This window comes from Toxotes jaculatrix, chromosome 11, assembly GCF_017976425.1.
Source record: "Toxotes jaculatrix isolate fToxJac2 chromosome 11, fToxJac2.pri, whole genome shotgun sequence".
Taxonomy (NCBI): domain Eukaryota; kingdom Metazoa; phylum Chordata; class Actinopteri; family Toxotidae; genus Toxotes; species Toxotes jaculatrix.
Genome location: NC_054404.1, coordinates 21,942,566 through 21,968,854, shown reverse-complemented (window position 1 = coordinate 21,968,854; position 26,289 = coordinate 21,942,566). Strand labels below are relative to the sequence as shown.

General features: G+C 41.9%; 1 protein-coding gene across 4 annotated transcripts in view; it reads right to left on the bottom strand.

Moving 5' to 3' along the window:
* Window positions 1–26,289, bottom strand: part of LOC121189574 (B-cell lymphoma/leukemia 11A-like) — a 49,887-nt gene that overhangs the window by 6,788 nt on the left and 16,810 nt on the right. For 2 of the 4 annotated variants that reach the window (XM_041049851.1, XM_041049852.1), the window contains exon 3: window positions 9,764–9,901. The exons of the other annotated variants lie outside the window; for them this stretch is intronic. In XM_041049851.1, the coding sequence (XP_040905785.1) occupies window positions 9,764–9,901 (138 nt within the window). The remainder of the gene's footprint in view (window positions 1–9,763; window positions 9,902–26,289) is intronic. 4 annotated transcript variants of the gene reach the window in all.

The window sequence follows — 26,289 nt, the reverse complement described above, 5'->3', positions numbered from 1 at the left end:
CAATAGTTTCCAAACAGTGGTTGGTACAACAAAGGAAATCTGAGGGCGTCTAAAGATTGTTAACAGGATGGGAAAGCAGATAAGCCAAAATGTTTTGAAACCACTGGATTAACTAACTCCTCCAAATGCGCAGAGAAAAATAGTTCCAGAAGAATAGTTGATGTTGTGTCAGTGCTGATACTGAACTTCAACAGAACGTCTGAGAAATCATGTCCCAAAAAAGTGTCTGAAGTAACCTGAAGAAAATCAGTTATTTGTACATGCATGAAATTGGATGTATGAAAAGAGTAAGAGGATCTACTGAGGCTGGATTTTTGTGTTGTCTATTCAACTACATCTGCTTGCTACTGTCAATTGATGAAAATAAGGCCTGTGAGATTGTGTGTAAATGTAATGATGGTGACAACAAAACAATAATACAGGGTAAAAGAAGGATTTGTGTTTTCAGCTAAAGGTGGGCCAAATATTGAGCAAAACAAGTGCAAGGCACAATAGTGTAACTCTTAAGCTAATACGCTCCTTTTTGACTCATAGCTCAGACTTGTCTGCACGCTGATTGAAACTGTAAGGTTAATGGATTTTAGAGTAGGCGACCGCTCCACTCTGTCTCTCTGTAATATACTCCCATCAGCCACTTCATTAGGCAAACTCTCCACCACTCTGAGGTAGAAAAATTAAGTGAGAAAGCAGAATGGAGAACGGAAGATGAAGATAGATAAGAGTCAGAGAAAGGGAAAGAAAGAGATAGGAGAAGTAAATTCCTCTCAGTTAGTTTAGATGGAGTTGACAAATACCTGCTGCAGCATTTAAGTTTGGATACAGCAGGTGTGTGGAAGGAGAACGAGCAAGGGGGAGGAAAGGAAGGAGGGAGGGAGCATGTGGGTAAATAACAGCATCCAGTTCTTTACCTGGGGTAAATGTCAAAGCCATACAGCCACCAGTGAGACTCCAGAGAACACACACGCACACTTTCAGAAATGTCCTAACGCTCAATACCAGCCATGCTACAGTGATGGGCAGAGGCATTAAGTCCTATTAAGCCAAGGGCATTGCCTGGACACTTATGTGGTGCTAGATGGGAGAGGGAGGCAGTACAGCAGCTTGACTCATGTTTCATGACTCCTTTGTGTGTGTGTGTGTGTGTGTGTGTGTGTGTGTGTGTGTGTGTGTGTGTGTGAGAGAGAGAGAGAGAGAGAGAGAGGGACAGAGTGTGTGGCTCTATCCATCCCTCTCAAAAGGATGTGTAGCACTCTAAACCAGAGGCTGTCCAATAAGCTGAAATAAAGCCAGTGTACCACACTACGGAGACACGTTGTGCACATAGGAAAAGGATTCAATAAGGCCAAAATGCATAGAAAGTATCATAATTCCTCATGCAAAAAAGTTTTTTTTTCTTTGTAGTCATAGTGAAAGTTCCACATACACATTGTGAAAATGTCTCTTCATGTCTGCAAACATCTGTATGTAAATCTGTACAGGATGCACTCAATCAAAATCGAAAGGTTGCCACTTTGATTTCTAGTGCACATGTTTGCAACTTGTCCACATACAGACACTAAATGTGGTATGTATACACACACACACCACAAATAGGCTTGATATACTCCAATTCAGACACAGACAGCAGATGTGTATATGGGACACTTCACAGTGTACATTTAAGACAACAGCACATGAAGCTAACAACACATTTACATTATCCACCTCAGAATGTGTCAGCCTGCAAAACTGTCTGTTCTTCAGCCAGTCATTCTGTCCTGTAAATTAGCTGGATTGCCACCATTACATCCCTCTCTGACCAGCTGGGAAACAAAAATGGATGCCAGGCCTTGGCTACCAGCTATGACAGACCTACCAGTATTTTACTGGTCTTAAATGAATTTTATGCATCTCTATTTTATCCATTTGCTCTCCTTTTATTGTCCTCCAATTCTCTTGTGATATTTTCTCTCTCTAACTTCCTCCCTCTTTACCCTTTCTCCTCGGCCCCTGCTTCCTGTCTCTTCTCCACCATCCTACTTTCTTTGTACCATATAGGACTCTCTCCTCTATAGCCCTCCCACCCCACCTCTTCCTCCATCCTCTCTGCTCTCTTTCCACCCATCGGTGGCTCTCCGGCGGTGTCCTTGGCTGAGTCCACCTCTGTGTGAGATGATAGTAATTGAGGTAATGGAACATCGCTGAAACAGGATTAGGTACGCATACTGGGAGTGAGAGACAATGTCCCTTAATACAATTTGGGATTTCTATCTGAGCCTCAGGCTTTCAGGATCTGCTGCTTATATTTACATCTGGGCATCACTGCTCACCCCGGATCACTTCCTGCTTTACCTTAAAGGGATACCTGGACATTTCACGAGAATTTCACTTTTCACTATTATTACTCTTCACCAGGTATTTGTTTTAAAATCTGGAGGAATGTGTTCTTTTATTGTCACGTTAATTAAGCACGCACTACCAGTTTCAGATTTAAGAAACTGTCCTCAAACTACCACGCTTTGCCAGTTTTTTCTCTGCAGTAACCTGACCTCTGACCTCTCTGTAGGGAAAGGAATAATAATTCCTCATAGTAGAATTATTAAGATTTATAATTTTTTTTTGGCCAAAAAGTAAGTGTGGTAAGCACTTTACCAATTATAAACAGTTTTAAGGCAGATGAGCCAAAGTGGGAGTTGAGGGAATGTCATGGGCAATCTGTGGCATATGAATATCTGTATCATATTCATATTTGACAGCTATTATAATGGGGAAACTGGTGACATAATGTGAATATAATCATTGTGTGATAATGAGTTCTGTTCATGTCTGTCTCACCCTCCTCTCCCCTGCTCTCTATTATAATCCATATATATTTTTCAGGAACATTCAGATACTCATATCTCATGACTCCCGCTATATATTTGTGCTGTAACTGATACAGCGCCCTAGGAGTGGGAGCAAACCATACCAGAGAAAATGACTTTCAAATGGTTTCTGCAGGACACGGACATTATCGACTCCACTGTCATAACCCCAGCCTTCCTCCCTACCTCCCTCCGTCCTCCCTCCATCATCACCCACTAAAGTGCAACAGTTGTGGCTTTCTGCTTCTATTCCAACAGTCTGTTATACTGCCCAAAAGCACTTAACCATATCATTGTTGTCATGTGAAAATCTTGTTGCCCTAATTATGGTTGCTTTCATGTTTTAATTTCAGAACTGCGTGTTCTTGTCAGAGCAGAGAAAATCCAACGACCCCTGGGCTTGTATATGAAACCATTTTAAAACCCTGTTGGTTAAACTCAAAAACGCATGGTGGTCAACTTCAAATCAAGGCTGTTATAAAATCCGGGACACCAAGGAAAATAAGAACATTGTTACATACTTGAGCGGCATCCTAGTAAATTGTCACAAAATTCCTGTAATTGCTATTTTGGCATCATAAACTGTCATACCAATGTACTGGGCAAAATCCTGTAAAAACTTCCAGTGTGGTCCAGAAAGAAGGATCTGCACTATCCTCCTTTCCCCCAATTATTTTCCCCTCTGTGCACAAGATTTCTTACTAACTGGACAGCAAACAATTGGAATGCAAACAGTGGCAGCTGGTGTCCTGTCTGCTCACTGAGGAGAGTGACGCAGTCAAATAACAACATGACTGCGACTGCTCAAAAAGGCAGTGTTCTGCTTGGAAGGAAATCAGCCTCTATTACTGGCAACAAGTTGGCGGCAAGATCAAAGAAACTTCCTCAAACACCACCGTTACAAGAGTATGTCAATCCCGACGCAAAGAATAGTTGAGTAATCATTAAAAAGGGGATGACAAACTGCAGAAACTACCTTACAATATGTGAATGAGGAGAAGGGATCGGTCCTGCCAAGGTCTGTCGACCTTCTCACAAGACTCTACTTCTTTTACAAAAACTGGCCTTTATTTCTGCATCCCATAAATGTTCAGTGCTGTTTGTATCTGCTAGCTGGGGAGGCCTTTGACCCTCTTCAGGAAGCCATTCTTGGTGATGTGCATTGTGAGGGAACAGTGTTGCAACATTTAGACATGACTATGCTTCAAAAAAGTGCTTGTCTGACAAGGTTAACAGCATCTGTAACCTGCTTTTGAACAGTGGACTCATGGCGAGCTGCATTTGACAATTTCTGTAACTTTATGAAACAGACAGTCCAACAGGCATGCCTGTTTTATGCAGCGACTTTGAAAGGAGACAAGGATTGAACTTTGGCTTCAAACTCTAATTCTTTACATAACTTCTTCCATCGCTTTGTGTAAAGCTGAGGGAAACACCAAGGATGCTTTCAATATTCCCAATTATATGATTCATTTCTTCAAGATTACAGAGAGACTCCAAAGGCAAAGGGTTCTTGGAGAGAGATCAGTCAGTGGAATGCAGCCAGGCTATCATGCAAGCTTTTCATCCTGCCTTCGAGTGTGGCCATTTGGAACAGGTGTAAAGATTTTTGCCATTAGACATGCTCAGACTATACTTTGATATATTCTTTGAAACATACTGAACCCTCAAGGTGCACCATGGAGTGCAAGATGTACTCTTGATTCTTTCCTACCTGTTGTAGGGTTACTACATCTACAGCACCTAGACAGGTATACGTAAATGATGTAGGAGTCTTTTCTTGTTTTGATCAGTTTTGTGATAGAAGGAACCTGGTTTTTCATCTTCTTATTTGCATGATTATCAAGATCCAACTTTGTGATCATCTCCATCTAGCATTTATTTGACTCCTTAGCATCCGAGCAACTCTTTAGCACTGTTCCATGGATGCTTCGTGCTCATGTCCTGGTTATGATCTGTGTTTTTTGGAAACAGTCCCATTGATCGCTCTCTGTCAGATCTGACTTCTTCATCATATCGTTCAACTTGAGGAAAGATAAGTCACTTTATCATCTGAATAATCACTGTTGGTGTTATACTTTCACTTTAGCTCATTGAAAGTCATTATGTGGTTTGTTATCATCCTCAGCTACTTTGTGACTTAAATCAAAGATGTTGTTTACATGCCAGACTATTTATTGCAGTATTCCAGCTAGAGCTATGGAGCTATTTTAAATTCCAGCAAGAACTTAAAATAGCTCCAAACAACTTTTCCAAATAGAAGCCTCCAGGCCTGACAATAATGGTCTGGTATTTTTATGGAAGAAAGAACTATGAACGCATTTGAATTACCAAAAACAACAATGGATTATCGAGCCTGTCTGATTACATGCTGTGTGTGCATGGATGTGTGCGAGAGCGTGCGTATCTGTGTGATCCTGCTGAACAGCCATACACTCGAGGCTGATGAGCAAAAATATCAATACCGTCTGTCCCTATGTGTGTGCGTGTCTGTGGTGTGAGTGTGTGTGTGTGTGTGTGGGGGGGGGGGGGGGGGGGGGGGGGATATATCAATACCTTCTGTCTCTGTGTGTGGAATCCCTGCTGGGCTACAGACTGTGCTATCTGCAACTCTCTCACCAGAAATCTACTCGTGTGCGTGTCTGTGTGTGTGTGTGTGTGTGTGTGTGGGTGTCCATCCAACCACCCATTATATCTGCCATGTGACAAAGTTTCCTTTTCTTTCTCTTCACCACACACACAAACACACAACCTCTCTCTCTCTCTCTCTCTCTCTCTCTCTCTCTCTCTCTCACACACACACACACACACACACACACACACACACACACACACACACACAGTAATGTATCTCATAAAGTCTGTTCTAATGACACAGCCCGGGCCCTTAAACTGTGTTTATAAATGTAATTAAATGGACTGGCCTTTGTAGAAGCATCCAAGCGCAATGTAGCAATGATCCAGTGTGTGTGCATGTGTGTGTGAGTGAGCGTGTGTGTCCATTTGGAAGAGCAGTACTCATGATGGCAGGGACAGCCTCCACTTAACCCTAAACCACCATGGTGAAATTACAGAGCATCCAAATTACAGCACTTATGTGAGCAGAGAGGGAGAGGGAGAGAGAGAGAGAGAGAGAAACTAGGGTTTGAAAGAGGAAACTTAGTCCTGACACATGCACACACACACACACACACACACACACACACACACACACACACTCAATACACAATACTCAGTGACTCAGCTTGTGGACTTCTACTTGAAACCCAGAATGCAGAAACTTTCTTTCAACTCCTTATCTGTTGCAGATTGGTGACCTTAGTCAGATTTGATGTCGTCATTTCAGGTTGTTTTTGAAGTAACTGTCATTTCAGGGCTCACACAGACACTTCACTGATTACATCCTTAATTAAACTCATAGTTTGCCTACATTATGGAAATCATTTTTTAAAATCATGTACTTTAAATGAAGATCATACTGAGTGCTCCAAGTGTTCCCTCCAATGAGCAGTTTTCAGTAACTCAGGTTACTCGAAGATACAGGAAACACTTAGCATTCTGCTGAGTAGACAAGTCACGATAAATAAGTCTTAGGCTTTGTTCAGATTAGCCCAGTTATTTACTTCACTGAGGCCACTGCATTGATGCTGCAGGGCTGCCACCACAGAGGGCTCCTCCAGCAAAAAGCTCAGCCTGGATCAGCGTTTGATGCAACCTTATCCATCACGTCACTGTGTAGGCCATTTAAATGCACAATCCTGGTAGAAAACTGTGACATGAATGGAGTAATTCTACTGCAAATATAGCTATCAACTCAGCAGAGGATAAAATACTCATCACTGTGATAACCTTTCAGAGTTACACTATTAGAAACACTGGTCAGTGTTATGGATCGGTTTCCCAAACTGACCTTCATGGATCATCACTATCAACGGTCAAACCAGTAGCTGTTGGCATTGCTGCTGTCCTTAGTGGGAACTGAAAGCATCATGGTCAGATTACCAGAGTTAACAAATGGGCCCAGAGTAATGATGAAATAACTCAGAGAGGTGGCATCCAAATTTTCACACAGCTCAAACCAGTGACAGCATCATTGTGTTGTGAACAGTGACATGATGGCTTTAATCAGCATAAAGAAAAAACATAGTCAGTTAGGAACGCTTTAATTTCACTGAGACATTTTGTCCCATGGTCTGAGTGCTACTCAGAAGACTTAAAAACAAGACAATCTCATCTCATAGAGGATAAATGAAACTGAGGAATTGTGAAGCTGCTTCTGCAACAAAAATGATCAATTTAAAAAAATAATAATAATGAAATGAATTTTCTCAGTCAGCTGTTGGTGACAGGTATGGGCAAAAGTGTGAGAAATGTACGGAATTAGAAAAGATCATTTAAAGTATTACTAAAAATACACGTTTTGATTTTCCTGGGAGCGCGCACACACACACACAGACAATGCTTGTATGTCAAATCCCTGATGACACAAGAGCACACACTGAGAGGAAGCAGATTTTCTTTAGTGTCATAAGCAAGAGGTTGTGGTCACTGAAAACACACACACACACACACACGTATAAGCCAGTCTGGTATTGAGTGATCTGCAGGGACCTGCAACAGCTGCCAAGCAGGACAATTCAGTTATCAGTGTGTGTGTGTGTGTGTGTGTGTGTGTGTGTGTGTGTGTGTGTGTGTGTGTGTGTCAGTTTGTGTGTGTGTGTCTCTCTGTGTGTGTGTGTGTGTGTGTGTGAGTGTGTGAGTGTGTATGAGTGTGTGTGAGTCTTGCAGTGACCACAGTGGGAGATCACTCTGAGCCGAGCAAACACCTCAGCTGGCCGGAGGCCCACACACAAACACACACACACACACAGCACACACACACACATACACACAGAGAGTGCTGTGCTTCCTCTCTTCATCTAATCCCTCCTCCGTTCAGCTGGTTTCATCCCTCCATCTGTCCATCAACATTGCATACAGGTGGCTGTCCTCTCTCTCTCTGTCTCCCCTTTCTCCTTCCCATCATTCACTCCTTCTTTTTCCACACCTTCCACTTCCCACACGTTCGCTGCCTCTTTTCTTCCCAAAGATTTGGCAACATAACAGAATGGAGAAGGAGAGGAGGAAACACAGAAATCAAGGAGGGGGATAGTGAAAGAAGAAAGGCCTGATGAGAGCCTCATTGACTAAAATACAGCCACACACACACACACACACCCTAACCGCCCACACGCACACACACACACACACACACACACATACATTTACGGCAATATGTGGACAAGTTGCAACTCGACCAAAGAAGCAACACTGCTGCCAATTGCTGCTGCCGTCTATTCTTTCAGTCCATTCATTCCTCCCACTTTCCCTCATTGTTTTCCTCCTTCTATTCTTCCATCCATCCCTCCCCTCTTTTAATCCTTCCATCATCCCCTCCCAGGTGGGAAGCACTCAGCGCCGTCTCTTTAATTGTATTCATCCGACAAGGCCAATCGATAGAGGACATATTTAATACAAATTTATGACTATTAGCCATCAGCGATAAAAAGCCTTTTTTTTTTCGAGATAGCTCTTGCTTGTGGTGAAAGAGAGAAAGAGGAGGAGGAGGAGGAATGAGAGGAAATACAAGCCATCCTGCTTTTAACACAAACAGCCTCCCACCGTCTCACTGTCCAACCTTGGAGAGATACAGTTTAAGCTGCAACAAAAACACGAGAATTCTTTTTTTTTCTTTCTTTCTTTCTTTTCAGACAAGGCTTCAACTTCAAGTGGGTCTCGGGTGCATTTGGGAGGTTTTTCAGGCATTTGATTTTAGTGCACAGTTCACAAGAGGATTTCAGGATTGACTCCGGAACAGCAGCAATTTTTGGCAAGGATGATAAATAATTTTATCAACCGCTTCTTTCCAAATTTTGAGCGATGAACTGCCTCTGGACTGGAGAAAATAACAGAAAGTGAGGCTGATTGTGCCATTAAGGTAGCAACATGACATATTTTACATACTGTAGATACTCAGGGCTGAATAATTTCCTTTCTAAGAGGCAAACTTCGACATCCTTCGATGCCATTTCTAGTTGTCTCCACGAATAACTTTCCTGCCAAAAGGCAAATGAGGTGAAATATGTGAGAAGGTTAATATTAAATTTCCTATCAAAGTTCCCAGATTTGGTGACTGTTCTGTTGCTTACAGAGAGAAACAGCAAAGGGAGTGTTGCGATGAGATAAAGCACGAAGACAAACTCCCCTCCAGCAGTCCTTCACAACCATTTCTACTTAACAAACACTGTAGGCTTGATTCATTAGAACTGCAGTCACTACACCCTGAGAGCCCTATCGATCCCCCAGACGTTTTCTGCATGCCGGGGAAAAAACTAAGAGCAGAGAGAAAAGACAGAGATGGAGAAACAGAGGAAGGGTAGGAAAAAAAAAAAAAGCTACAGAGACAGGCTAAATATATGGCTCTGTTAATACGAAGCGAGCAGCAGTTTACCTGCCTCTTTAAATTCATTCTAGTGTGCAAGGCAGCTGTGACGGCTCCCGGAGAGCAAAGCCCCCCCTGCTCATCGCCAAAGGAAATCTTTTGCCCTCCAAGAGAAACAAGGTGTGCATTGGCTGGAACCAAAGTCAGATGATGGAGGGATTTTTTTTTTTTTTTTTGCATGAAACCACCAGTCACATACATTGGAAAGACAGTGAGGGTTAGTATGTTGGGGGAGGGGGGTGGGGGGTTGAGTCATCCTCAGCGTGAGACAGATTTACCCAGGATAACAAGCGACTTCAGAATTTGAACAAGTGATTTTACCACCTTTGCAGCGTTTGAAACAACATGATATTAAATCATTAGAAAAAGTGTTAGAATCAACAATGTGGAAAGGAGAAGTTGTGGCAGCCACAAAGTCAAACGCTAATAGTAATGTTACCTTGTGCTGCATGAATTCTGTTTCTCTGGGGGAAAAATATTCTGCTGTACTCTTTGAAAGATTGGGGTCTTCTGCTTATGTAGCAATCAAAAACTGGATCATCCCCTTGTTGCTTCAGGGCAACAATGTGCCATATGGCTGTGAAAACAGTAAGAAAAACAGATTTCTGTGGAATAATTATTAGATAAAAAAAAACAAACAAGGAGCACATGCATCAGAAAAGTTATATTGCGTCCTTGGTTATGTTATGTACATTTTTTTTCAAATTTTTTTATGAACCTTTTTTTTTTCTGGGTCTACATTCCTTTGCTTTTGGGCCATTAAAAAAATCAACAGCATCAGAAACCAACATGGCTGCATGTTATTCTCATCTACTCCTTACTTTTCCATCCTACATTTTGAAAAATGCTGTTCATACTATCATAAATGTTAAATATGTTTTTTTTTTTTTTTGAGACACTGCTCAATCTGGTTCCTTTTGTCTCTAGACCATAAAATGTCCTTGTGTCCACTACTGCCATTGAATATTAGTACACAGCAAAAACATTGACCTCAGTCGTCATTTCACATCTAGTATTGTAGAAACCCAACTGTACAACACTGAGACAATAAATGGGCACAGTTAAGGAATATATTGAATAATAAAAACATCTATAAATCTGAAGGTGTGAGGGTTGAAAACGCAGTCGGTTTCCACAACGACACACATTACAGGACTAAATTTGCCTGAGCGTGTTTTAAGAAAGAAGAAATTACCAAAAATATACACAAACAGTATCCCAGAGTTTGAGAAGTCCAACATGGAGAGTGTCACCACACCATCTCCTCACTGTGTCTCCTCTGCAGCTGTGGAAAATGCTCTCAGGATGCTTGTGACTGGTCAACACCTGCATGAGCGTATGGTATAGACAACATTTCTGAATGATAAAAGACTTGTGACGGATGCGAAAGCCACTTTTGTTTGTGTGTGAAGTGGTATTCATTTCTGTATACACCAACACTCGCACACGCACACAGACTGACATATGCCTGGGGCCCGGCCACCAGCAGCGGACAAAAAGGCCAGTAAATAATTGAGAAGTGTGAAAAGCAACAGAGGGGAAAAGAGAGACAGAGGGAGAGAGAGACAGAGAGGTGGTGGGTGGTACCACAGTGCATACAGGTTTTTTTTCTTTTTTTTTTTTTTTTGGGTTGGGGGTTGGGGGATGGAGGGGTCTTTATGTGTGCGTGTGTGTGAGCCCAAACATGCTCCATTAGTGATTTGGAAAGTGGTGTGGGGGCCTGGCATTCCCATCAGGCCCAGTATGGCCTAAGTGCTGCACCACACACAATCCAAAACCCTAACCAACCCCACCCTCATGGGCAAAGCCTGGATGCCCCACCCCACCCTCCACCAACCCCTATCCCACCTAGGACGACCTAGTAGCGCCTCTCAGCCTGGTCCAAAACACCACACACACATAAGCACACACACACACTCATGGTCCACTAATGACCAAACCCAAACAGCTCCCAAACAACTCTGAAAAGCTATTAGGAGAGGGCATTTTGTTGGGGAAGTGATTTTTTTATATGCCATTAAAAGCCATGGATAAAATGGGCGTTCGCGTAAATACAGCCACAGGTCGGAAGGGGATAGCCAAACAAGGATAATTGAGAAACCATACTTCCCCCCCTGAGATAAAGGTAGAGTGTCCACATGTTGCTCTCTGTCAAAGTGAGCAGTATGTAGAGTAAGTAACAGAAAAGACTTTAGTTTCCACTTAGTTTTTAAATGTCTCTTTGTATTTTCTGTGTGAAAACTTTATCACATATGACAGTTGATGCTAATACACAGTGGTGTGTGTTTTGTCTTATTTTATAGTCTGTTTGGAATAGGATAAATATTACTGATGGAGTGGAGGCTCTCTACTGTCAGCTATCAAAATAAAAGCAGAAAATGACCCAGAAACACTAAAGATAAGACACCTCTGCTGGAGGATTAAATAAGGCTTACATCTATACACACCTGTACTAGACACCACGAGTCTTTGGTTGTTTTTTTGGACCTAATTCCTTTGTTTTTCAAATTTTATGGACAACAGACCTCCACATCTGCAGGCTGTTTCCTCTGGATTACACACTTTTCATTCTATCCCTTGTTTTGTGTTGTGTCATTGTAATAACTGAGATGTGAAATCCTGAATTCGCTATACACTGCACCGACATACTGTCACTTTTTAGAGAAGTGACAGTATGTTCTTTAGGTAAACCTGACACCCTCAACACTCTCCTAAAACACTTAATACTCCTAATTCAAACCCTGAGATTTGAACACAGGCATGTAGAAAATATCTCTGGTTCCAGGATAAACAGGAGCCATTCCTTTCACGAGGAGAGCGCTGGTAATCACGTCAGGTCAGGTTCAGACACGATTTAGAGCAGAATACGCACTGACACAACTTTTTCCTAGAAGGAGGTGGTAGGCTTGGCATACCTGTTTATTTCCCGCCCTCCGCCTCGTTCTCTATCTCCTCCCTGTGTTTTTTTTTTTTTTTACGATTCAGTCTTTTTTTGTCTGTCTTCTTCAGAACAGGAAAGAAAGAGAAAGACAAAACACAATCATCACTCATCATCGAGCAAACACACCTATACACACACACACACATGCACACACACGCATCGCTGGCTCAACCTCATTCAGCGTTAACAGCAAGTCATTCAGCACTTCAGCAGTATTTCTATGCCTTCATGATAATAGAAAGTGAAAGAACACAAATAAGAAAGAGGAAACATCCAGGTACCCTCAGGCTCTGACACAAGCACACTCCTCACACACAGTATCTTTAGGATATCTTTCTCCTCCTCATTAGCCCTTAATAATCCACAAGGCCATCATATTCATAGCAGCTGTCAGGCAGTCTTTAGAAAAACGCTTCCTGAGGAAGAAAAACCTGTTGGTGTTCGCTGGTCTCAGTCCTGCAGAATGTGGGAGTGGCCACACAGGGGAAAAAAAAAGATTTTATAAATGAGATGGCACGAGTCACAACAACGTGCATCTTTTCCTGCTTATTCTGGGCAACATTTTCTGTTTTGATGCTGGCTGAAGTCACCCATCGGCTCGCCTGTTCACACTACAATGCACAGAGAGAACAGATGTACTTATATCAAAGGAATCCACCGTGTTTTAAAGTGATTGTCATGTCGGTCCAGCAGAGAGTGGTGCGCCCTTCAGGCAGACAGTGAGTGTACAGGTTGGGGTGGTGGATGGTCCTGTGGTGCAGCACATCCATCATGGTGGAGACAAGAATTTGCATTCCGTCACAATCTAACAGTTCATGTTGTCTTTTATTAACCATAACCACAAGCTTTCCCTAACCTTCATCTGCCTGTACTGTAGCTGCCATACACAGTTAAGGTGGAACATTGTGGCACTGGGCGTCATAAAACCCTGTAATTGAATTTTCCAATATCAGTGTTCTTTTCTGGCCATAAAGTTGGTCAGTTTGATGATTAAGTGATTAAATTAGAAACACCAGTGTCTCCAGTGTCACTGGAGCATCAACAGGCTAACAAGGTTAGTTTTTGGGCCTGTAAGATTTATGATGAGAGGGCCAGAATGGTATCTATATAGATCATTTTTAAAGTTTTTAAATATCTATCTCTCTGTACAGTAAAGAGGAACGGAATTTGGTTTCTTGCAGCATCAATTTACAGCAACGTCCCTCTCATCATTTTTCATAGCAGCCATCTTGTTTTTACAGGTGTAACTGATAACATTAATGACAGCTCAGTTCCAGTAAGCATTTCCAGTTAGCCAGCATGTACGACAGCAGGACTCTGAAACTGGCTAATGGAATGCACTCTTTTATTAATGTGAGTGATTACACCTGTGTTGTTCCTGTTATGACATGTCAAAGTCTCTGTAGTGGAAACGTTCTCTAACGATCCGCAGACTTTGCTGTAGTCTTTGTAGTTTTACTTTTCCTGTGAGCTACTTTCTAACAAAGAGACAGTTCCTCTAACACAGATCCTGAAGAGCTGTGTATTTCTGTAATCATCTCAGAGACGAGTAACTTCAAACCTGGACACATAAAACCAAAAACTAGCTGTGTGGCTCAGTGTTAAGAGGGAAAATATGTCCTCTGTATTTTAGAACTTTTCATGTGACCCACATGCCTGTGTCAGGTACACAAATTAATATTTCCAAACCACAAACTACACTTTTCCCTACAGAGCAGCCACTCCCAGACCCTGTAAAATCCTGCACCACTTCTGTTTAAAACAGTTATTCAATCGCTATGTTTCTTCTTTTCCCAGACGTGCTACCTGTAAACTATACTCCCCCATCTCTCTCTCTCTCTCTCTGTCCCCCGCCCTCTTTCTTTTTCCCATTCCATGCAGCTAAGCCCTGTAAATCAAGTTGAAACATAGCTCTGCATATGTGTGTGTGTGTGTGTGTGTGTGTGTATATATACAGTATGTTGCCTACTAACTGCTGCCAAAAAATGTGTCCCAACCGCCCCCCTCCCCTTACCTCCCTATACGTCTGCCTATAGGAGGAGGAAGAACCAGGGTGGACTAAGGCATGCCTGTGTGTGTGTGTGGGATCAAGTCGGTGCTATCTGTCAGGGTCATATGGGTTGAAGGAACATATCCTGCACACTTATCTCAAGTGGTGCAGGGAGACAAAGTAACCACACTGTGACTCCTGTCTGTGGGTTTTTTTGTAGAAAGAAAGAAAGGAAGAAAAAAAGAGAAAGAAAGAACAACTGTATTTAACTGTTGCCCATTATGTAGTAATAATATAGAGAGAATGTGCCTGCCCTCATTAATGAACAGTGACATTACACCTATAGGACTGAGCCATAAGGCTAAAATCCTCTATCACATTATATGTGATTTTATATTGCTATATAATATATATGTATTATGAAATTTTTCATTTTCATCAAGTTAAGACAGCAACACCTGTTAATGGTGCATCCAGCAAATTAAATACCTGAATACCTTCACATCATCAATCAAATCAAAGACCAATATAACCATAAAGCAGTTTGGCTTACTGATCTCCAACCCACAGCCCACAAAGGCAGTTTTCACAGTTCTAGATCAAGTGAATTTAGACTGTTGTACAACAACTGAAATTATCAAAATAATGGGTCCATAGTCCTATGGACAAGAGGCAGATGCATTAGAGGCTCTTCCTCCATGTAGCATATTAAATAGCTTTATTATGCAGCTGCTTTACCTTAAAACTAAATACAGGACCATTGGTAAAAGATGTGGCCAGCACCCAATACTGAAGAGCTCAGAGATCAGGGAAAAAAAATAACACACACAGCACTACATGGGACTGAGCCCTCGGACAGATATTGGACCTGTGTCATTTGACAATAATCCATCCATGGTCAGAATATTTCTGTTTGCTGAAAAAAAAAAAATCATAAGGTGGAAAATATCACAGCTTGAATTAGTTTTTTATTACACTTCAATACACACCTGGCAAATGCTATGAACAAATATGATAGTTATAAATGTTCCTAAACAACATGTGCTTTGGTTGTTTGGTTGCATTGGTCACATTTTACGTCTCGTGCGGCGGTTAAAGTGTCAGGGGAGTGAGCCACAGTTTGTGTTCCTGTTTGTGTAATTCATTACAAATCTACTGTTCGGAGAAAGCACAAGACTTATGTGATGTGAGCTTGTTATTAAAGCTACTGTGCTCACAGCTTTTTATGTTAAAACATGTTCAAAACAACCACCAGACCAATTTAACCCAACATTTGTGTAACTGACTTCATGTAATCGAATATTTTTTCTTTTTTTTTTTTTGCATAAAGTGTGTGTGTGAGAAAGGGAGTGTGTGTGTGTGTGTGTGTGAGGGGAGAATGTGTCAAAAGCATGCCATATTTAGGCCAGACTGGCACACAGTGAAGACACAGGCTGACTGTTGCTTTTCACACATCGCACCGACTCGTTTTACCATCTGCCCTCCGTCTTTGTCTCAGTGTGTGTCTGCATATCGCTCTCTTTTCCTCCGTCGTTCTTTCCTAAACTGTCGCTCTCTGCCTGGCTGATACAGACTTGACTATAACCTCCCACCAACTCCTCTCTTCCTTTTCTCTCCATTAAAAGTACCTCAAGGTCTCAACAAGGCAGCGGCACGTCTCACCAAAACCCCTGACGGCCATCACAGATCTGTAAATGCAGTTACAGGCCTTAAAATGGCTCCTGTTTAAATCTTTTCCCCTCACAAATGGTGTAATATCAGAAGCGAAAGGCGGCAACAAAGTGGCAATATGTGTCAGAAGGCTGGTGAAAAAAAAAAAAAGAAAGAGAGAGAATCTTTCTCATGGTCCACTGGTATATTTAGACTAGACGACCAGAGCACAGAACACAAACCACCGTGACTCACACACACAGAGGAGATTACAGACACACACATATACACAGACACAGAAACAGTCATTCATACACAAATTATACTAAAATCAATCCCATCGCAGGCAGACATGTTTTGCCTCAACATTCATGTTTTTCACTACCTGTTTCTGTCAGGGCCGCAGCCAGATGTACAGTATGTGTGAATGTAAAAGAAGTGTGAAAGAGGAACTGACTGAAATGTGTGATGATAGTTGGCAGGTGTCAGCAGTCAGCCCCTGTCACTGGTCTTAGCTTGATGAGTTCGAGTGACTCGGGGAATATGGGAAATTCAGATTATCCAGCAATAAGCAGCTTTCATTTTGAGATTTAAAACATTTCCTCTAATTAATGTTTAAGGTAAACGATCACAGAGAAATGATACAGAATGATACTTAGCTGTGAGGGCACATATTGCTGAGTGCTGAAAGGTGGCTGGTGTACTATATACACACTGTTATATATAGTACAGGCACTGTCAACTTAACACACCACTCTGCCTACAGTACACATTCAGGCCTCAGCTTGGGTGACTTTTTTGCTGCTGACTTTTGGTCCCTAGTATGGAAGCCTGAAAAACACTTGATCACACAATTTCCATAATGCAGCACAATAGCGTCTTTCATTATACCCTCTGCCTGTGAAATCCATGCCCTCACTTTATAATACATTTTCTCTCAAATACTTGATATTGAAGTCTGAACCCCTGACATCATCAGGGTTGGTATCAGACTTTAGAAAGCTCCTCCAGAACCACAGAGGACATTATACAGCTGGTTTTTCACTCATACTGAATTTGACAAAAATCAAAGCCATTAACTCAAGCTCCTCTTATCAGCTTTATCTGGACCTTTCAATTGTAACCCATGGTCTTCATCAGTGGATGACAACTGAGAAAAGTTGTCCATGAACTGACCAAACTCTGCCAATGCAGACTGTGAAATGCTAATAAGATGTTTTGGTTTTTTTTGTTTTTTTTTTAAATATTACATTTGCCATGGCTTGGAATAACACTCCCCAAAAATATAGCAAAGTTGAGATAATAAAAATAGCTCAGTTGTATAAAAGGCAGCATATAAAACTTCATAGCTGTAATAAACATTAAATAAAGTGTGTGTGTGTGTGTGTGTGGTGTGGATAAGCTTGCATTATGAATGTTAAATCATTTTATGGTTCATACAGCATGTCACCAATTAATAATTTGTCTTTATGTACTTATATCAGTTTTCTTTTGGTCTTTGTGAACTGCAGTCACTTGTTAGTCATCACCTAACTGTACTTCAATGCTGATATTTAGTGATAAGATAAAACTGGTGAATGATAATGGCCAGTAAGTCAGCTCTAGCTAAACTTACTCTATACTGCACCTAAGGAACCTGAAAGTGTATATTAATCTCATTAGCACTAGTGCACTCCAGCTCAACACAGGTCTGACCTCAGTGGCTAAAAACATTAGCATTCTACGCGTAAACAGTTAGCACTCCTGTAACTCCAGCCTGAGACCAACACCCCTCCACTGTGGCCAGGGTTGGGTGCCGTGTTGAGCTAATTAACCCTGTTAATCTAAATGGGCGCTGGGTCAGTGTGTGTGTGTGTGTGTGTGTGTGTGTGTGTGTGTGTGTGTGGCTATAACTGGCTAACCCCAGCAGATGAGCATTCACCCCAGTCACTTCCCCCCTTTTTTTTTTTTGCTGGCAGCCTGCCGTCTGACTTGGCAGACACACAATCGCAAGGGGTCTGGTGTGCATGTGCGTGTGTTTGTGGCTGTGTGTGCACGCCTGTATGTGTGTTTGAGTCTGTGTGTGATTGCACAGGGGAGGGAGGATTATAGATGTTGAACATACACACGCAAATGAGCAGAGGGCCCAACTGGTCTGCATGGTGTGTGCGTCTGTGTTGTAATAAAGCCAGCAATGTTTTACTGGCCCGCTGACACAGTGCATAAAAAGATCAGTGGGCCAAATCCATTAGTGGTATAATTGCATTACATGGTAAATATTCCTAAAAGGTCAATATCTCCATTTGAAACATCACCATCATCACAGAGCGCTGCAATAGAAACAGGAATACTGGGATTTTATTGAAGCCGGGGCCACAAAATACCACTTTTAGGCATCTATTACAGCAAAGATTTGGCCTGAAGGACTGATTTTCCATCTCCGAATGAGCCAGCGCCAGCTTGTGGTGGTTCAACAGATGATAGCATCACATGTGGGGGTCTGAGTTTTATATTAATGCCATGAAACATGAACTTTCTTGACCTGTGTTGCCATTGGTGTCAAGTCCTGTCCTGTTGAATTCTCAAAAAAAAAAAGTAAAAAGAAAAAAACCAAGAAGGAAATTATTAATTTTGATATTTGGTTTGTGGCGTAACTACTGGCTTACAGTAAACGCTAGTCTTAAATTCCTCCTTTACATCCCGTCTAGACTCCCACAGTGGTGCAGCTTGAACAATGCAGCATTTTTGTCAATCTGAAAGGGTCAGCCTCCTTTCAACCTTGGCTGCACACTCAGAAACTCTGTCCAGACGTTACAGGCAGGCTCATTTAAAAAAAAAAAATGATATTTGTATAGAAAACAGTGAGATAAAGAGACACAGCAACACAGACAGAGAGAGGGCACTGAGTGGGCGAGCATGAGCCAGCCAGCGTGTGAGGAGAACTTTATTTGGTACTTAGGTAAAGTAATTCTGTGTAATTCTATTGTGTAGTATCGAAGCATATCGAAGTGACTTAAGTCTGCACGTACAACAATGACAAGGGATTAAAATACTTAAACACGGGCTGAGCGTGTATTCAAGTTGACATGACTCATCATCATGTCTCCTGAATGACAGTGTGAGCGAAACGCACACTCAGACCTGTACAAACACCACAATGTTTCACAGTTCTTTGAAAGTTTGGCACCTTCAAGCTGCAGCTAACTGACATTTTGCTGCAGAGTGTGTCTGGAAAAGTTCTCATCCTCTGATTGTGACACACATAGTGGAAAAATGAATACTTAAAATGCTTGATTTTTGAGTGTTGACTGTTGTCCCACAGTGCAACAAATGAAAGTATAACTTAAATGTAAACAAAGAATAAATACTAAATATTTTTATTTCTTTTTCTGTGGATTATCTAGAAGAACAGGGACGGTGTTTTCAGAAAGATGCATTACTGTTTCAATTTTAAAAATCATGTTTCAATTCTGTGAACACCACAAATAAAATTCTATCCATTTGCTTTGAGGTAGAGGCAGAAATCTCCCAGAGCAGTGGCTCAAAACATGGACACATAAAACCAAAACTATTTGTATGGTTAGCTGTAACTAAAGGGAAGTGAGAAAAATATGTTTCTTTCTATGTAATTTTGAAAACCCAACATTTAAGACCAGCTCTCGCAGACTGGCTGAGTCTATCCACATTATAAAGCCACCAGTTAAAAAGCCAATATCTGATACAGCTGCGTCACCAACTAAAGAAAAGGTGGAGGCTTGAAAGTGTGGACGGAGACGGGAAAGGAAACCAAAAAGCCAGGAACACACAAAGGCAGCAAAGAAGACAACACATACTGTACAGAATGTACACACAAACACATACACACAGCCTCCAGGCTATTGTCCTCCACATTTAGGTCAGGCCGCAACTAACAGCTTCACACACACACACACACACACACACACTCCCCAGGAGGCTCTCCTCACCTGCAAAGAGGCCAGTTTGGACATAGTGTCAAAGATTAAACCTGTGTTTTATCTCAGAGAAGGGGGCTGCTTCGGGGACAGTGTGTGTGAGCAAGTGTGTGCGTTAACTCAGTCCTTTAAACCAGAGGGCAGAGGGTCACAGGAGAATACACTTTTTTTCCTCACACACGCACACACACACACACACAGCTGCCCTTCTCTGTGTGCGCGGTCAAGTAGAAAGGTGGATCTGTGTCAGGTAGCAAGGGTATTTACTGTTACTGAGACAAGCAGGCCGAGAAAACACAAACACAGCAGAGAGCGAGGGAGGGAGACTGAAAGAAAAAAAACAAGGAGAACCTGAGACAAAAACCGAGAAGTGGAGGAGAAAAAGGACGAGTAGTGATGCTGTGAAGGCCTCAGTGGTCAACAGGACGCAGCCATGTGCAGCGTCGGACATGCAAACACACACACACACACACAGGGAAAGAGAGAGAACTGGGCGAATGGTAAAAGAGCAGAAACAAAGCTGACAAGTTAGGAGTTGGAGATGCAAAGGACACCAATGTGATACAGAAACGCTTTGTGTCCAAGCGTGTAGGAGTCCTAATTGGAATGTGACTCAAAAAAAAAGTCCTGATCTGCTCACACTCCTGACGGCAACGCGGCCCACAGACACACACTCATTTATCATTCCAAACCAGCTTCATCACATCTAAGCCTGGTAAAAAGCGGCAAAACCACATTTTCCACCGGTTTTAGCCCATAGCTGAAATAATAACTGCTCTGTCCAAGTGGAACAACAGGCTGGGGGGAAAATTCACCTTAAACCAGAATCCACATACCTCTAATCTTGGACAGTGTGATTAAAAGGGACATTTTCATTTAAATAAATGTCTGTTTTGCTGCTCCCTGGGTGAAAGACAACAATGACTCCAGCTCTAATGCACCATCTTTCCTGCTTTGAATGTTTAACCTCTAAAACAAGAGTCTCGTGGATTATAAAATTCTTGTTCCTACAGGTGATTGTCTGCGTTTTACAATCTCCATTTAACCGGTCAAACAGTAACTTGCAGGTTCAGAGGGAAATCTCTTTTATCTGCAGTCACAGAACTTCATACGCAAATTGATAAAGACAGTTAGAAGATAAAATGACTAAGTGTCCAGGAGTGTTCTTCTGTGATTAGAGCAGTAGATTAACAGGAGACAGAGGACGGAGCTGCTGCTTTTTTTCTGTTTTCAAATCAAATTGTGATTTAAAGACCAAAAAAAAAAAAAAGAAAGAAAATTAATCCGTACAGTGAAATAATAATCCTCAGATTAATTGATGGTGTAAATAATCCTTAGTTGAAGCTTTACCAAGATTACCAAGATATGGCGGAAAGGCCTTTAAAAAAAAAAAAACCTGAACTCTAAAAATTGCCACTAAAAGATGGATTCATTTTAAACGTGTTGAGTCAAGAAGGAAAAGCCCAACTCAGGTCAGAGGTGGACAATGAGGACAAAACAGTCGCCAAAAAAATGAAACTGGCAAAAAAGGGGTTAAAGAGAGGTAACATCTTAAAAAAACATCTTTCATCCTGAGCAAGCCCTGGAGACAAAAACAAAAAAGAAAAAACTCCCATCCCTAAGAGGCCTTTTTGTTTATCTCTTACTTTTCTTATTTATTTATTTTTTCTGCTCTCCTGCCACACGGCCGGGGGAGTGAGGGACCACAGGTGCTGGGGTGAATCCGATGGACATCCGCAATTTATCATTCATACGCCGGTGACGGCAGGCCAGGCCGAAATATGGCACGGTAAACACAAACCATAGATCATTCACAGACACAGATACACACAGACAGCCGCGGTACACAGATAAACACACACACACACACACATACATAAAATATATCTTTGAAGACAGATGCTTTTATGTGTACACGGAGCTGGACGTGGGTCACATCACAACATGCCTCTTTCAGCATGGTGTAGATATCTTTTTCTTTCCATCTCTTTATTCCACTTTATCTTTGTCTCTCTTTGGGATGCTTGTCTCCCTCCCTCACTTTCCTCTTCTTTTTGTGGATTTCTGGCAGACTAGACACTTAAAAGTGTAGTGATGCCACCCTCCCATTCATGAAAAAAATAGATTTGGCTTTTTTCATCCCCGTGGAGTGCGAACATTTATTTCTCCTCAACAATTACAGCTTTTTTTTTTTCTTTAAACTTTTTTTTTTTTCCAAAGTCTGAGCACATTCACATAAACCACCTGGATTCAAACCAACTTACTTCAATCTGTCTGTTTTTTTTTTTCACAGGTATAAATACACTGAAGAGATAGAGATGACAGCCCCCCCCCCCCCCCCCCCCCCCACCCCCCACCCCAAACACCCTGTGCCTCCAAACTTTTAATCCAGGCTTTAGAGGGATATATCACAGTGGGACATCACTGCTGGCCTGCATCTGCCAGAGCGAGCTGGGAGCTGATTTCTGTGTTTACATAAGATTAGAGCACAGGGAGAAAAGAAGGTAGCCGATGTGGTAGCTTCAAGCCAAGCAGCTCTCATTTTTAATGCAGCAAATACTGCCACAAACAGCCTGCAGGAGGGGGGGGCTGAGGAGAGATATAGCCAAAGGTAGGAACAGTAAGTTACACCACTTACAAGCCTTAGGGGTGTGTGTGTGTGTGTGTGTGTGTGAAAATTATGTCTGCGCTGGCCTGACTATATAGACTTAGCAGCAGCGGTCAGGGATCTTAGCCACCCATGCATACAGGGCTTATTTGTAGTATCAGTGATTTCTAATAAGCCGATACCTTGATGCAAGTACACATGAGATTTCTGTGGCAAATGAGATACCACATTTTATACGTCAGCATGTGAAAAGAGTATTTAAAGCTAAAATATGCTGACTGATCAGGCAGGATGCAAGAGGATCCAACTATTTTGATTTTTGAGCAACAGAAATCATTGAAAAATGTCAGCGTTATGGAGAGTTTTACTATATTTCATGTCCTGACACGTGTGAGGTTCTGTGACTCGGACACAGTCATGTTTTGCAAAAAAAAAAAACAATGCAACAGACAGCAAGAAATTTCAAGGACTAAAGAAAAAAAAGGCTTTGTTAACCAGCCATTTCATCTGCAGTAAAAATCCAGCATGGAGCAAGAATCTTGTAAAACTATCTTTGCAAATAATGTTTAATACTGTCAGTAAAAACTGAGATAGACAGACACATGGGGAAAAAAAGGCCAGGTTCAGCATGTTAAGACAACTAAAGCCTCTGATTAGATAAATTGAAAAGAATTCAGTTAATCTTGGCAGATAGTTAGTTAGCTGGTTAGCCTGTAGACTACAACAATGAAGATTTAGGAATATAAAACTGTACTAATCAGAATTTTTGTATTTGTTTGTGTAGTTTATTTACGCAGAAACAAAAAAAATTCTAGGAGACGGGGGTTGCTTTAAAAATGACTTAAAGGGTGGCATACATTTACACATTAGATGATGTGCTAATCAAATGTGTTGGTGATACAACATAATACTATGAGATTTGAACATGAAATAGAGCAGATACTGTAAGTGACTCAAAGGCAGAAATGAACTGCGTCCTTTCAGCTGGACACAGGAGGTAAAGTTACATAAGCCGACATTTCCATATTTGAAACGTGTGTTTCAGGCTGAACTCAAAGGTGCAGGTCGCGGTGTCCAGTTCACAGTTCGTGTTGCATGTACTGTAAGGGCCTGCACTGCAAACATAAACTCCACATACCACCCACCATATCATATGGCACTCACACACCCACACATACAGTACATACAGAATACACCCAGTGACCCACAGTAAATGACATAACCATGTGTCACCTATGCACCATGAGACAGTGACGCAAAACTACTCTGTCTGGACTCACACGTACGCACAGCTACAAAAATGCTGTAAGAACACAAATACGAATTAGACATGTTTCATGTGTATATGTGCATCTATGTGTATCTTCAAACTATGCAAAGACACACAAGCACATGGTGCAAAGTACATTTCCGTCCTCTGGAACAACACGAGATGTCCTTTGTTAAACTTTCTACACATCTACAGTGCTACACATCTATACTGTGCCTCTGACAACGTCGGATATCTGTCCAGTTTAACTACAAAAATACGAATTATCATAAGCAGTGGTGAGGGTTTTAATTCTTCTACTCTTCAAAGGAGTTCAGCAGCATTGTAAATGTAATGAATGTAAAATCATTACACAAGAACACGTCATGCACCTTTCTAGCTGTGGGAATGTGTTTGCTTACAGAAAAGTAAAGATTTTAGACAAGCACCCTGTATGCTTTCATGTGTGAGAGATCAGCAAAAGATATCAAACATAAGACACTTTAAAGATGCAAATAAAACTTTTGTGTAGGACATTTTACAATATGCCATACTGACAGACTAAGTTCTGTTTTCAAGACACTTCTTTTTCCAAATAAATCTAAACCCACATCTACATTCTGCTTAAAGATGTGAGTACATACAGTACATCTGACCTCCTGACTGGTTTAACTGTAGACTTCAGGCTTTTTTTTTTTTTACCTGAAATAACTTCTGTTATGATTTAGTGCTATATAAAAAATTGACTTGTTTCCTGTATATGTACAGTCTCACAGCTTTCACTCTCCACAGGTGACCTTTGATCCTGGTTACAAGTGAAAAGCACAGTGTGTCTTGTACAACATGATAGAGATGAAGCGCTTTATCACACGGGCGGAAAAATAATAGAACAATAATAAACACCAGCGTGTGAGGCACCGGCCCCATGGACTGAGACAAAGAATGGTGCCATGACAGCGAGAAATACAACCACCAAGTTAAAACACAACTCATAACCGCTTTCCCACCGTGCTACGACCAGCAACCACAGACTTGAAAGCGCCCTTAAGCAAGGCATCAAACCCACTGAACCTGCTCGGCAGCCGACAGTAGCAGCAGAAGCAGCTCGACGGTGTAAATTTACAGAAAGTGTGTTACCCTCCCTCCTTCCTGCTGCACCTCCTGACCCCGGCTGTTGCTGTAAATATAAATGTGCTCCTGCACTGTCAACTCGTGCTCAGTTACACAAGCAACAGCTCCACAAAGGTTAAAAATATGTATATTTTACTTCCTTCTGCTTTCTTTCTGCCTTGTCTGTCTGTCTTTCCTCATGTGCAGTTTTCCTTCTTTCTGTCTTTCTTGAAGTGGAGGGCTCGGCAGGTCTGGGGCACTAGAGGAAATCTGCTGTCGTTTTTTTTTTTTTTTTTTTAACAGTTTTCCAGTGCGTGTGTTTGAACTTTTTTGTTGTTTTTCGTTTTTCTTTCTTTTCCTTCCTTAACCCCGCGTGGCACACGTTCCATGCCAGCAAACCAGTCTGAACTAGTCCTGTTGAACTGTGTGTGTGTGTGTGTGTGTGTGTGTGTGTGTGTGTGTGTGTGTGTGTGTGTTAGAGAGGCAGAGAGAGAGGAGGTGTGTATGCAGGTAGACAAGAAAATGGGAACGAGAGCTTATGGTGAACACTAACAGTGGGTTAATATTCACAGCCAGAGCAAGGAAAGGTGCATGTAATTGGGTGTGTGTGTGTGTGTGTGTGTGTGTGTGTGTGTGTGTGTGTGTGTGTGTGTAGCCCCCACACCCACCCACCCATCCACACACACACACACACAGCCCTATGACACTCGTGTCATCAAACAGTTGGATGTCCGCCAAGTTCATCTGTTAATGGACAGTCACCACCAGGATCCAGCCTTTCTTACCTCGTTCTACCCTCTCTCTCTCTCTCTCTCTCTCTCTCTCTCTCTCTCTCTCACATCCCCTATCTCCCTAGGGCGCTCTACCCGTATGCCCTCTCCTCCTCACCCCCTGTCTCTCTCTTTCTGTCTTTATTTTCTTTTTTGTCATCCCACCCCTCCCCTCCCCGTTTCTTTCAACACCTCTCACAGCGCTGCAGATTGGGGCCTGCATTTCCCTTGTACGGCAAAGATAAACAGTGTGTACATGCACGCGTGTGTCCCTTTGTTTGTCTGTGCGTCGGTGCTTGGGGTGTGTTACATCATGCGCACACAAACACACACATATATTTGTCTTAAGAGGATACCTTTGAACTCCTCAAGCCAGGAATCAAACAAAGGCCAAAAGACAGGGTAGGTTCCATTAAATTAAGGGAGATACAAAGTATGTGTGTGTGTGTCTGTGAAAGTGTGTACGTGTGTGTGTTAACTACAGTCCAGAGCATGTTGAAACACATCTGTCTTACAACGGCAAGCTGCAGCACAGGAGAAAAATAAAAGAGAAACAGAAGGAGAAGAGGAGCTTGGCAAAGCAAGAGAAGGGGAAGACAGGTAGAAAAAGAGAAATTCATAAAGAGCAGGTGAAGGTGCAATCTTTCTTTTTTTTTGGTCTTTGCTTCAAAAACACATGCTCACACAAAAGACTTGCTTTCCTCCTTGCACAGGG